This window comes from Microcebus murinus, chromosome 14 (genome assembly GCF_040939455.1).
Source record: "Microcebus murinus isolate Inina chromosome 14, M.murinus_Inina_mat1.0, whole genome shotgun sequence".
In the NCBI taxonomy this organism is placed as follows: domain Eukaryota; kingdom Metazoa; phylum Chordata; class Mammalia; order Primates; family Cheirogaleidae; genus Microcebus; species Microcebus murinus.
Window position 1 is genome coordinate 44,299,407 of NC_134117.1, and position 14,010 is coordinate 44,313,416.

The window sequence follows — 14,010 nt, forward strand, 5'->3', positions numbered from 1 at the left end:
TATAAACATGGGTATACAAATATCTCTTGAGATCCTGCTTTCAATTTTTTTGGGTATATATCCAGAAGTGAAATTGCTAGATCATATGGTAACTGCATTTAACTTTCTGAGGAAATGCTAAACTGTTTTTATTGTGGCTGTATGAATTTACATTCCCATCAACAGTGCACAGGTTCTCATATCTTCATATCCTTGCCAAGATTGGTTATTTTCTGGATTTTTTAAATAGTAATCATGTTAACAACTATTCAATACATGCTTTTTAAATGTATTTTTTTCAGTATACATTTCAGGATTTCCATAATTATATAAACAATGAGGAGTTTTGGGACACTGAAGATTCAAATAGTAAATGTCTTTTTATCCTGTAAGAATTTGTTAGGAAAAAAAGAGTACTGCTAAAAAAAAAATTGACACCTACTGATTTAGACTAAGCAACTATTTGTTTTACATGAGAACAAATGTAATTAAAATGGAACAAAACTACTGATTATAGGGCTTCTACTTTGTGCATGCCCTATGAGACGTGCATCACCTCATTTCATTTCCATAATAACCTATAAAATAGATGCTATTAACTCAAATTCACAGGTGAGCAAAGTGAAGCTGGAAGGGGTGAAAGGTCACATGGCTAGAAAATGCCAGAGCTGAAATTTGGACCTGAATTGTCTGATCCCCAAAACTGTGCTGGCTCTTTCCAGTGGGTCACAGAGGAAAAAGTATATCCTGATGGTGAGTCTCTTCCTAACTTGGGAAAACATCAGCTCAAGCTCTGTACCCAAGTAGCATAGTCTCTACACAGAAAATGTTGCCTGACATACAACCAAAAGGAAACAGCATATTCAATGCTTTTTAAATTTATTTATTTTTAATTTTTTTTAGGGAGACATCATCTCACTATGTTGCCAGGTTGGTGTTGAGCGATCCTCCCACCTCTGCCTCCCAAAGTGCTGGGATTACAGGTAAGAGCCACCATGCCCAGCTCAATGCTAATAACAATATTCAATGTCTAAACAAGTGGCTAATTCAACTCTTTCATTTTACATAAGAACTCATGGCTTTTTTTATATATCTTTAAAACTGTCACTATTTTTTCTTTTCCTTTTTTTTTTTTTTTTTTTTTTTTTGAGACAAAGTCTTGACCTCTTACCCTGGCTAGAGTGCAATGTCTTCATCATAGCTCACTGCAACCTTAAAACTCCTGGGCTCAATGATTCTTTCTCTTGACTCAGCCTCGCAAGGAGCTGGAACTATAGGTGTGCATTACCATGCCTGGCTAATTTTTCTATTTTTAGTAGATACGGAGTCTTGCTTTTGTTCAGGCTGGTCTTGCACTCCTGGCCTCAAGCGATCCTCCTGCCTTGGTCTCCCACAGTGTTAGAATTACAAGGATGAGCCACCACACCTAACCTCAAGGTGTCACCATTAAAGCTCAGTCAAAAGTAGCCTGCTATCTGTGTTATAATAAAGAAAGCCCCTCCAAGCTAGAAATACCTATGAGTAGGGAGACATATAGTAATTGACCCAAAGGGGTCATTTAAAACTCAATTATAAAGTAATCAGTTGTTGCCTATACATTGAGAAAAGTTATTTTAAAATTTTAAATTATTTGAAATGAGTCGATCCAATGATGTTAGATTTCCTATAATGTTTCTAATGAATGCTGTAACTTCAGTAAAAAATTCCACCCCTCTTCCTAACATTCTACCATCAAAAACATTAAGGGGCTTTGCAATTATAAAATTTCCACACTCTTATATCACTTCTGATAAATCTGATAAACCTTTAATTTAAACTCAAATTAATTTCTGTGTTGAACATTTTTCTTTCCCCTCCAGAAAGCAAATCACTCTTGCAGACTTTAGGGATGTTAGTTTACTGGAAACTCTTAGTCAATCGGATATCTTGCCCCCATTTGGTCTTTGGATAAATTAGATGCTTACTGAAGTTTCGAACATGTCAAGAAATGAACACAATGTCTTTGAAGTTTCTAAAGAAAGATGAATGGGAAATAACAAAATCAAGCCAGTGCCAATTGCCTTTTGCGTGTGCAGTGTGCTTGTCCTAGGGACTGGCACAATGTCCTTACGTTCGCTCTGCCAGGGACCCAGCTATCGGTAGCGGCTAATACACCATCCTCAGCCTCAGCCTCAGAGCACTGAGGCCACAGGGAGTTCAGCCTCACTGAACACAGTACTGGCCGGACGCGGTGGCTCACGCTTGTAATCCTAGCACTCTGGGAGGCCGAGACAGGTGGATTGCTCAAGGTCAGGAGTTCGAAACCAGCCTGAGCAAGAGCGAGACCCCTGTCTCCACTATAAATAGAAAGAAATTAATTGGCCAACTAATATATATAGAAAAAATTAGCCAGGCATGGTGGCACATGCCTGTAGTCCCAGCTACTCGGGAAGCTGAGGCAGCAGGATTGCTTGAGCCCAGGAAATTGAGGTTGCTGTGAGCTAGGCTGATGCCACAGCACTCACTGTAGCCTGGGCAACAAAATGAGACGCTGTCTCAAAAACAACAACAACAACAAAACCACAGTGCTGTCTCTCCCGCCAGCCCAGTGTCACCCACCAGCCCTGACGTCACGCGCTGAGGCGTGCAAAAATGTTTTAGAAGGTCTGGGTTCAAATCCCTGTTCTGCCACTTCACTCTCAGTAGGATCAGAGCCAAATAACTTCTCAGAACTTCCACTTAGTCATCTGTAAAACTGTCTACTCTTGTGAATTTCAAATGATGTACTGTACATAAATGTATTATGTAAACTGAACAATATAATGTAACTTCGAAGGAATATTTATTAAGGGGTTATCAACACAAAAATAACTGTTATGAGCAAATGATTTTTTTTAAGACTTCCATGACTCACCTTTGGGCAATTTCTGCAGAGAAAGATTTTCACAACATGGCCTTGGTCAATATTTTCTAATCTTGCCTGATCAGAAAAATCACCTGAGGAACTTGCTCAAAACACAAATTGCAAGTCCCCACTGTAGACTTAATGAGTCTGAATCTGAGGGAAAAACTGGCTGAGAAAAACTGGGAAAAATTGGCTGAGAGGTCCTGACTTAGAAACAATTAGAAAATTTATTTGTAATTTTCAATTTCAGGGGGGCTGCACTCCTTGTCAAGACACAGAGAGGTTGCTGTCAGCTCTGGTTTTCTTGCAATGACTCTGGATAAGTCCTAAGTCCAACTACACATTGCCTGCCTCTGAACTTAGAATGTCACAGGCCACACAGTCTGAGTGTGGTTCATTTGACTTTATTGTTTTTTATTGCTTTGTCTGACATTACTGTGCCTTAACCCAAGCTTCTCCATTTTAGACATGTGTGGCTTTGTACAACTTATTTAACTTCTTGCTCCCTGGTGTAAAATGGACATCATAGCCATACCTCACAGAGTGACCGCTATAGTACCTGGTACCCGGTAATAAATGAAAGCTATTCCCTAAATTAGTTTGAATTTTGTGTGAATTTTTTTCCACCTCATATCTTAAAGGCTCACTGGTAAGCTCTGAGCAGAGTGTCAGGGTTTCCTGACCACCTGTGTGCAGAGGCGTCTCACCTGCAGATGTTCCAGGCCCTTCGGGCACAATCCCAGACCAAGCGTGAACTTCTGGGCCCTTCCTCCCCATCCTGGGACATCACACCATGCCACCTCTTGGCTGTGAAGAGATGCTCCACTCAGTGGGGGCATCGCTACATTTGGTTGGGTCATGGTGATTGGCATGAGACTGTCCCATGCACTGAAGGAGATTGAGCCATCCTAGCCCTTGCCCATCACATGCATGCCAGCCATCACCATGACAACCAAAATGCCTCTATACATTTCCAGGTCATCTAAGGAGAGTGATGCTCCCCCTTCCCCCAACGAGAACCAGTGGCTCTGGTAGGACTCTGGAGAGATTGTCTCCAAGAAGAAGAGCATTATACCATAGTCTGGTATGTCCCTCCTCTCAGCTCTGGCCCCATGTGATTGGAGCCTGCCACAGCTCAAGCCCAGCCTCCTCATTCCCTTTCACATGTGTCCTGATGATCTCAAACACTACTGCTGCAGTGGGACTTCTCCATGCAAAGACCTGCAAGGCCTCCCTTTTGCCTGCAGGACCAAAGCCGGTGCCCACAGCCCAGCTGGGCATTCACGGACCCTCTCCCCAGGCTGCACTTGCCACTCGTCCCCAGCCTCACTTTTCCTTGCACCTGGGCTTTGGTTTCCATTTGGAATTGGAATTCTATGTGGAATTGGACACATTGGCCAAATAAAGTTGATTTTACTGCCAAAAAAATCAACTATCACAGCCCAGCTTCTCAATTCCCCGCCCTCCATCCCAAGTATTCTAGTCCATGCTGATCTCCCACTTGAACTTGTTTTTTGGGAAACTCCTGCTTCATTTTGGGAGAAAGATGGTAAATGATCATGCCTGTGTCCACACGGGCTTAGCCCTCTGCAGCCATTTGGTTCTCTAAGCCCTAATGTCTTCCCTCTAGGTGCCCTTTGCCCTGCCTATATGTTCTTCAAACCAGCAGAGGAAGAAGAGCAATGTTTTTGCACTGCCATGGAAGAACAGCGGTGCCTAAGGAGGGCACCAGGATTCATCTGAGCTGATCCAAATGCACCCTCTGATGACAGCGAGTGTGGACAATGGGAAAGAATGTTCAGTAGAGGACCAGTCTGGGGCTCAGCAGCCCCTTTGCTGCTATTTGCACTCAATGGAAGGAACGGAAATTCTACAGCTAATGAATAATTCTCTTTTAAAGTGCAAATGAGTAAAGCAAGCTGTGCCAACTCCTATCTTAATAGAACTTTATTTCACAGAATTCCAAAATGGGATTTATTTGGGTCATTTAAAAATGTTCTCAGAGCAACAGCGCTAGAACAGCACTGCAAGAGGCAGGGCACGTATTCAAGGAGGAAAAGCGAAAGAAAGAGAAAGCTGTGCCTTCCAATTTGTATGATTTTTTTTAACTGGAGTTCGTACTGTCTCTAACGATGTCATATTAATAGTTTCTTAAAGGTTGACCTCATGCTGGCGAACTGCACTGCAAGTAACAGAACTCAAGCATTCTGGGAGCTGCATTTCTTTCTTTTCTTTTTTTTTTTTTTTTTTTTGCATTTCTGACTAGCCCCAGAAATGCTCTAGAGAGCTGCTGTGATGCTACCTGCTTGACCTGTGCCACGTTTTATGGAGAAGGTGCCTTGCAATGAGTGGGTCCCCTCCTGGATAAAAGTGGTGACCACCACCACCACCACGTCTAGAGCCCTTGCTTGTGTGCTGTGGCTCAAGTGCTGTGCTAAGCACTTTAACCCTTTGCACTTGAATTTCGAGTGTGACTCGACACGGTTTGCAAAAATTATAGAGATTAAAATTGCTCTTCGAATGTATCAATAATTTGAAATATAAAAAAAGTCCAAATAAATAGGTTTGTATGAAAAGAAACTCCAGTTTTTTATTCTACTGCCGTGCTTTGTAAAATCTGGAGTATTTAAAAAATTAAATCCCAAGTAGGAATCGAGAAAAAAGCAAGCGAGTGCAAAGGGGGATTATTTCATTCAGTTGTCACGTTACGCATGAGCTCCTATTATTGGACCCATTTTACAGATGATGAAGCTGAAGGACAAATAACTTGTCCAAGAGCACGAGGGAAAGCCACAGGGCCCGCGTGGGACTCCAGCAGTCTGGCTGCAGATTGCCTTCACCGCTGCCCTACACGCCCCTTCTGCTGTGGAAGGGAAAGGGAAACCAAAGGCTGCCTCCCTCCCTCAAGGCCAGACCAGGTGGCAGGGCAGAGAGGAGGGGCCTGGGGTTGCTTTTCTGACATCTCTCTCATTTGGCTGTTAAGAAAACTGCAGGCCGGGTGACAAGGGACTTGCCCTGGGCCCCATCAGTGACCAATGACACAGCCAGGAGGAGAGCCCAGGGGTCCAGGAGGAGTCCTCTCCTCGCTCCATGCTGCTGCACATAGAAACTTCACCTCTTCAGGTGGGGGACAACATAGATCCCATACCTCATGGTGAGATGCCAATGAACTTCAAATGCACAAATGGATTCCAGATAAAAATATTTCTTTAAAAAATATATATACAGGAGATTCTCCTTTGATGTGGCATTCAGGAAATTAACTGGAAAAGGCAGGAATGAGATTGCACGGCAGGCTTATCAGAGCAAATCTATATAAACACGCACCCTCCTCCGCTCTGCCTCCCTTACAAAAACTTCCTGGTTTCCTTTCTCCCCAGACGTTAATATCACCATGGCAACGAGAATATGGTGAAGGCAGTAGCCACAGGGCTACTTTCTCATAACGCACATTCCTCTGCTAATGCTCTCAAATTCCCATTTTCATTCAGGACGTTTATATAACCCATTTAAAAAACTCTTTGTCTTTAACGTTGTTGAGCCTATACTAGGACATAAGCCTATTTAAAAAAAAATACATTTTAACAAAAAGAAAAGTGTTTGTGTGTGTTCGGACTCTGTAAGGATAAACACTCAAAAATAGAACAGGACTGCTATGAGTGGTTTTTATTTTCTTTCTTTTGAGTTATCGCATTTAATTTAAAGCATGAATTATATAACGAGGGGAAAATACGCAGTTGTCCCATGGTGTCCATGGGGATTGGTTCCAACACCCCTGGAGATACCGAAATTTGTGGATGCTCAAGTCCCTTTTATAAAATAGTGTTTGCACGTAACCTAAGCACACCCACCTGCACATTTTAAATCATCTCAAGGTTACTTATAATACTCAATACAATGTAAATGCTATATAAATAGTTGTTATATTGTACTTTTTATTTGTATTATTTTCTAGTGCTATTATTTTTATTGTTTTTTTTTCCTGAATATTTTTAATTCATGGTGAATCCACAGATGAGGAACCTAAGGATATGAAGGGCCAACTGTATTATAAAAATATATTTGCAAAGGCTCTACTACACAAGCCAGCATCTCTGGAAGCCCTGTACCCTTATAAAAGCATTGTAAAAGTCTCACTCTCACTGGAGTTGTGTTCCAGCAGCTGCAGTCCTTTCTTTTTTTTTCTTTTTTTTTTTTTTTTTTTTTTGGAGACAGAGTCTCACTTTGTTGTCCAGGCTAGAGTGAGTGCCGTGGCGTCAGCCTAGCTCACAGCAACCTCAAACTCCTGGGCTCGAGTGATCCTTCTGCCTCAGCCTCCCGAGTAGCTGGGACTACAGGCATGCGCCACCATGCCCGGCTAATATATATCAGTTGGCCAATTGATTTCTTTCTATTTATAGTAGAGACGGGGTCTCGCTCTTGCTCAGGCTGGTTTTGAACTCCTGACCTTGAGCAATCCGCCCGCCTTGGCCTCCCAAGAGCTAGGATTACAGGCGTGAGCCACAGCGCCCGGCCTTGCAGTCCTTTCTAGCACCCTCTGGTGGGCGCTTTGGTTGAGCCTTCACAGCCCAGGGCTCTGCTTAATATACCCTTAATTGAACAAGGCTTGGCAGTAGTAGCTCTTGGTGACAAATCCTTTGTTCTAGGCTAGTCTTCCAAGGTCATCTGCAGGGCTGAATAACAAGTCTCCTTGCTGCCCAGATACACTTGCCTCTCTGTGTCTGACATTCAGCACTTGGGTTTGGTACACTGGCCTAAAATTCCATTAGAAGTCTATGGATTTTTCCATTTGCCTTAATGCAGCTGATCTCAGTTTGGGAGGCAGCTCCTAACACCAGGTGAGGTTCAAGCTGAAATAACAGGAGTTTTGATAGGGTAGGGAGAGGAAAGCAGGTTTAGGTAGGTGCTGGGTGCTCAGGACTAGTGGACGAGGAGGCCTAGAAGTGACTTGTTCATTCACTCTTGAATTCAATAAATATATACTGAATACCTCCCAGTGCCAGGGACTGACCGGGCCATACTCCAGGGATTCCAAGATGTGTAAGACAACAGAAGTCTGTCCTTGAGGAATTCACAGTCTTGCAAGCGAGGTAAAGAATAGGATGTGGGTAGGAGCTATAAATAAGTGTTGTTGCATTTCTACTTCAGCCCTCCTAGGATTGAGATAATGTAAAATGCCCAATAAAGGTGGTGGATAATAAACGATAACTTTTTAAGAAGTCATTATTACTATAAATTTCACCTGGGAAGGAAAGGAGGCGACGGGACATTTACTTAACACTTATTTTATAATAGGCAGAGAGTTGTGGATGTTTTCACATAGCGTTCCATAGTCCTCTGGCTGAACGGAACGCAGCTGAACATTCCAGTGGCTGCGTTAGTCTGGCAAAGACGCCATTTCATAAAAGGCAGATAAAGGGCTGTCAGGCAGCAAAAACAAACAAGTCATCCACTGGAAGGGGATGTCATTAGCACAGAGCCAGGCTCACAGGAGCAGCTAGGAGCCAGGGGGAAGCCTGGAGACAGAGGGTGGAGGGGGCATCTCAGCCTTCAAGGGGCCTAGACAGCAAACAGAGTGTGCAAAACAGACAACACCGTAGAAACAAAATGATATTCTAGGCCTAATGTGAGAGTGGGAGTACAGGCTGTGAGGCTCACAGACGAGGGTGGGGAGCAAGCACCTTCCTTGGGGGTAAAGTTACATTTTCAGATAATCATGACATTGAAGGGAAAGGATGGCCCATGACCATTGGTAACACTACTCTGTTCCAAAGAACTTTCTGTAATGGTGGACATGGTATGTATCTGCGCCATCTAACACAGCAGCCGCTAGCCACGTGGAGCTATTGAGTACTTGAAATGCTCTTGAGAAGGAAGAAATGAATTTCAAATTTTATTTAATTTAAATTCATACCTACAAGTTAGTGTCTATTAAATTAAGATCGCCTAGGTATTGAGAAAACAGAGTTTTCCTTCCTCACCCGGGTTCAGAGGCGGTTAAGAGGCATGGATCCTGGCTAGGAGAAACATGGTAAAAGGGGGTTCCCACTGGTGGGAAGTAAAATAAATTCTGCAACATAGTGGCTTCTGGGGACTTGGGGAAGCCACCTGAGGAAGGGGTCATATCCCATGGACTCTGGGGACATTGTTGTTCAGGACCTATCCTTCAACTTTGCCTTTCTGCTCTGAACACCCTTCCTAAATCCATAAGTCTTTAGAAAAGTCCTGTTCAGCATTATAGCCTAGGTTTAGTCATGCTTTGAGGAATTAAGAGAGAGACTCTGTTTTATGGTTTAGCACCTTGGTGCCTGAACAAATGAGCAGAATAAGGACTAACAGAGTACTAAGTACTCTAGTATTAGTAATAAATACTAATGAAGAATGTTACTCAAGTCTGAATCTTCAGATCCAGCTCATAGTAGACACTCTGTAAATATTGCTAAATGAATTAAATTTAGAAAACGAGTCTCTAGGTTACGCTTATCCATAGACACTATTTCACTCATGCATACGTTGAACCATGTTGGTCTCCTGTTTGGGCAGAATGTAAATCTTACACTTTTATTTTTCTACCAACAGGTTTAGGAATTTTAGTATCTAAAAATACTGTTCTCATTTTATCCCCAAATTAAAATATCTTAAATAAGCAACTTTTCATGTGACTTGAGTTCTGAATGTGTTCAGCATCCATCAAAACCTTGTTTTTCAATCATCTGTTATTTGAGAAAGGCAGTCCAACAGACATGTCAAGTAGCCATTGATCTGTGACATAGACACTGAGTTCTGTCCTACACAATCAGAACATCATGCACCTACGTACCTGGGCCCAGGCTCTCAGGTTCCTTGGGCAAGGTGCTTTTACACATGGAGATTCAGCATTCAGCTCCATAGACAGTATGGAGCGGTGGAATTGAGCCTTGTGAAGTGTTATAATTAAAGATACTGGTAATAGGTAACTCACTGTTCTTAATAGAAGGATTTATATAATAAAAACCATGTTTGAGTCATTATTTCACTAAAAAAAATTGCCTCTACAGACAATTGTAAGATTTCCTTTGTAAAAAATGAAAGCCATATAATCCATGCTTCCCTTTCCCCTACACATATCAAAGCTTTTAATGCCTAAAGTTTATTCTCCAATTGTGTTCATTGGCTCATTCCTGCTGCCTGGTAACATTTACTTTTTTGGTTTTACCCTTATACGTCTTCGTATATTTTAATCTGTCAACCACCTGAAATCCTTCTGGAAACAAACGAGGTCTAGAACTCAAACACATAAATCCCTAATCCTTTCAGAGATCAACCCGAAAAGTGCTAAGTAGCAAGACTAATAAAAGGATGCTTTATTCAATTATTTTCTCAAAATGGCAAGTTGAATAATAACTTACGAGAGAAAGGTCAACGGTAAAAATGAAGATTAGGTTAGGTGGTCCATTAGATTTGCTGGAAAAACTCAGCCAGCAAAGTGTTAATCTACCTTCTTCAATCAACAAAAGGAACTCTGCAGGCATCTACATAATATAATTTGGCCTTTTGTCACTCTGGGGCATAAATGCTCCTTACTGGAATGATAATCAGGAGTGGCTCTGGTGTGTTTGAGTTACATTCTCTTTCCCAAGAGAGCCAGAATGATTTTCCGAGAGAGCAAGGGTCATGCATAAATTCAGACGGTGTCAGGGCCATCTCGGCAGACTCGATTTAAAGAAGGAAGGATGCTGACGCGGCATTGCAGCATTCAGCGGCTGCGGCATTAACTCCCTGCAGCGGACCCATGAGCCTGAACAGATTTCCAAGGATAATCCAAAAGGAAATATTGAAGATGCCACACAGGATGTCTCGCTTCTACGTAGCAAAATTATAATGCAGAAGTTCAAAATTGACATCATAATAAAAATCTAAGGAAAGGTGTTAATAAAATGGGTAAGTATGCTATAAATCGGTTACCAGAATCACTACTCCGGAGTACGCACATTCACCACTGGCTGCGATCTGCTTTACTGCAGTGGGAATTAGCTAGCACTACAAAGAAACATAGAAAGCAATCTGTTCTATTGTGTACTCCCTCTAGTCACATGGATTTGCTTCTGCCCTTTATTTGCTTTGGATATGAACATCTTACAGTGTGCAGGAAATGCTTCCAGAAACGTTGTCCTTGTTCCTATTCCCTAACTCTCTTTGCTAGCAGGTAACCACTCTCTGGGTCATGTCCTCAGCCCACAGTGCTACAAAGAACTGCTAGACTAATATCTGCCTTTCTCTGTTGATCTAAATCTTTAGCTCTCTACTGTACTTAGGCATAGCCAGAAAACAAAAATCACAGCCCCCTAAGACAAAGGTTGCTGCTGCTGTTTTTTAATCTACCTCTAAACATCTCATCCATACCTCTATCCAACCCTGGTTCTAAAGCACGTGATTGATGGTTACAATCTGCAGCCAATTCTTAGCAAATGAGGCTTAATGATCTTTGCTTTACTGTTCTGACCAGATAAAATTTGATCCCATCTGTTTTCAGAGAGGCCTCTTACTTTCACCTGCTACTTCTGCTATCTTCCTGAGAGAACTATGAGCTAGAAGACCCCACTGAGGTTGGGGAGGAAGGGACTACTCTGTAGTACAAAAATAGAGATGTTCGATCATTATGCAATGAAATTACTAGAGATTTGGAACCTAAAATGGATTGTCTCAGGCAAGTAGCGGTTGCCTTGGCTTAAGCTCTTTAGGAAGACTCCTTCTCAGACACTCTAAAGCAAGTCATCCATCACCAACTGCAGAGAGAAGCAGAGCTAGTTAAAGAAGAAGCAACAGCACAGCTTTCTATAAAGTGAAATCAAATTCTGCCACAGCCTTCAGCTCAGGAATGCTAGTAGGCCTCATTAATTAGCAATGACTGGGGAAAATGCTTTTCTAAATCAGTGAAGAGTCTGAATTTGAACATCTTTTAAACAAAAAAGCACAATGTGATTATTTTAATTCACAAATGGTAACTGAGCAAGGTTAACAACGTGGGTCTGAGGGCTCCATTGTTTTTTAATCAATAAATAAGCATCTTTGTAATTACCACATAAATAAGCATCTTTGTAATTACCACATGGTTTTAATGTAAATGGATGTTCTAACATTCATTGAAATTACTGAAATTACTGTAGTTTGTCCTCTTAAACTGCTTAAACATTTCCCCAATCTTCTTATTTTCAGCAGCATCAGGAAATTTCTGAACAATGGCACAAAGACAAACTTCAAACTTCACCCTGACATGAATTTTCCCAATGTCCTCATTAGAAGATATGATTTAATGAGGTTTTTATTACACTGTGAATTAGAGAAGTAAAACCAAAAGAACTCATTTCGAAATGAACTTCAGTTTCAACACGGACATGCCCTGTTTATACTTGACTTAAAGAAGTGCTTATCATTGCCCTTCAAAACGTCAAACCGGGCCTTGGATCTGCCACGTCAAGGACGTAGTTAATGCAGTAAGAACACAGCTCTAGCGCGAAACAAACTCACTGGCACTCTTGAGTCACTGAAACCGATACTGGCTTTCAGCGATCTGATGCCAACAGGGTAGGAAATAGTCTTTATATTGGTACAGTCTGGGCTTTTATCATTTTTATAAAACTAATGAATTACAAGAGGAAAAGAAAAATAAACCCTTTTAAGTTGCCTCAAAGGGAGACAGAATACTGTAGTGGGTAAGAGCTTTGGGGCTGGAGTCCAGCCTCTTCCAACCTGCCAGCTCTGTGATCCTGCAGCAGCTACTTCTTACCTCTAAGCCTCAGTTTTCCTCTTCTGTAAAACAGGGATAAACAACACTTTTCCTCATATTAGAATAAATGAGATACAATGCATAGCCCGGCATCTCTCAGTCAGTAACTACTTGAAAAATAATACTACTTTTACTGCCGCTGCAACTATAGTACTGCTAGTGCTGGTATGACACACTATCTCCCTATCTGATCTAGCCCTATTTCTCTTCTAATGAGCGAGGTTTTAGGAAAAATAATATTTCAAATGTTATATTCAAAATAACAGAGCTGCTACTGCTATGTCAGGCACTGTGCTAAGTGGTTTACAGACAGTGTCTCTTTTAATGCTCACAGTGACTCAGTGAGAGACAGGTGATATTATTTTAGCATGATGATTTATTATTTAATCTCATAATTCATATTAGTTCATCTTAGAAATGAGAAAACTGATAGATGCAGAAAAGTGAAAGCCACAATTTGAACCTAAGGAGTCAGAATTCAGAGTCCAGACTTTCAGCCACTATTCAACTTCATTGTCTCCAACTTCATTTCTACTTTTGATGTTTCTGATGACCAAGCCTCACACTGGACCCGTTTTTACATTCAGAGCAGTATTACTCCGGATGTCCAAGTAGCTGTGCAGTGATACACACGACGTTGTAATTCCTTTCTCCATTGAATCTGAGCTTACTCGGGTTACAGAATCTCGTTACTTATGTGAATGTTGGTAGGGGACAGAAGACAAAAGCAAAAGATGGTCTCTATTATTTAATTTCCTTCTAAAGTTTGGACCTCATTTTGATATTCTAGCACATTCCACCACAAGGTCAAGACCCCGATCTCCAGATCACTAGCAACCATTTGACCAATTTCTAACAGTTTCAGAAATTTCAACTTGGGGAACCGTTTGTAGTTCCCAGTCATGGTCATTTGAATCACACCTTTATATATGCAATTTATACATGAGCACCCCTAATCTTGGTTTACTTTTCCTGCTAGGAAGCAGGCACTCCTATGTAAAAACAAAGAAGATGCAGGAGGATAAGTAGAAAATCATAACTTCAATGGACTGGAAGAACTCTCAGAGGTCATCTCTCCCAATCTCTTCCACACATTGGGAGGGGAGAGTTAGCAATTGTCCCAAATGCTTAAAAGGCACCACACGTTGCCGTCCTCTTACCCTTGCAGTGAAGTCCACAGCAGCCGCTCGGTTTAGCAGCAACGTGGCCACATTGATGTTTCCATAGTGAGCAGCTATGTGCAGCGGAGTGAAGCCACTCTGTAAAGAAAACACAGCAGACATTCACTTGATTCCCGCTGGGCCCCTGTCTCACAGGTGACTATCAGAACCCTGCCCAAATAAAAATGAGGAAGCAAAATATGCTGAGGTCTACATTCCAT

At 41.7% G+C, this 14,010-nt stretch overlaps 1 protein-coding gene across 12 annotated transcripts in view; it reads right to left on the minus strand.

Moving 5' to 3' along the window:
* ANK3 (ankyrin 3) overlaps positions 1-14,010 on the minus strand; it is a 325,335-nt gene that overhangs the window by 188,053 nt on the left and 123,272 nt on the right. For all 12 annotated transcript variants that reach the window (XM_076010011.1, XM_076010010.1, XM_076010009.1 and 9 more), the window contains one exon: positions 13,790-13,888. In XM_076010011.1, coding sequence (XP_075866126.1) covers positions 13,790-13,888 — 99 coding nt within the window. The remainder of the gene's footprint in view (positions 1-13,789; positions 13,889-14,010) is intronic.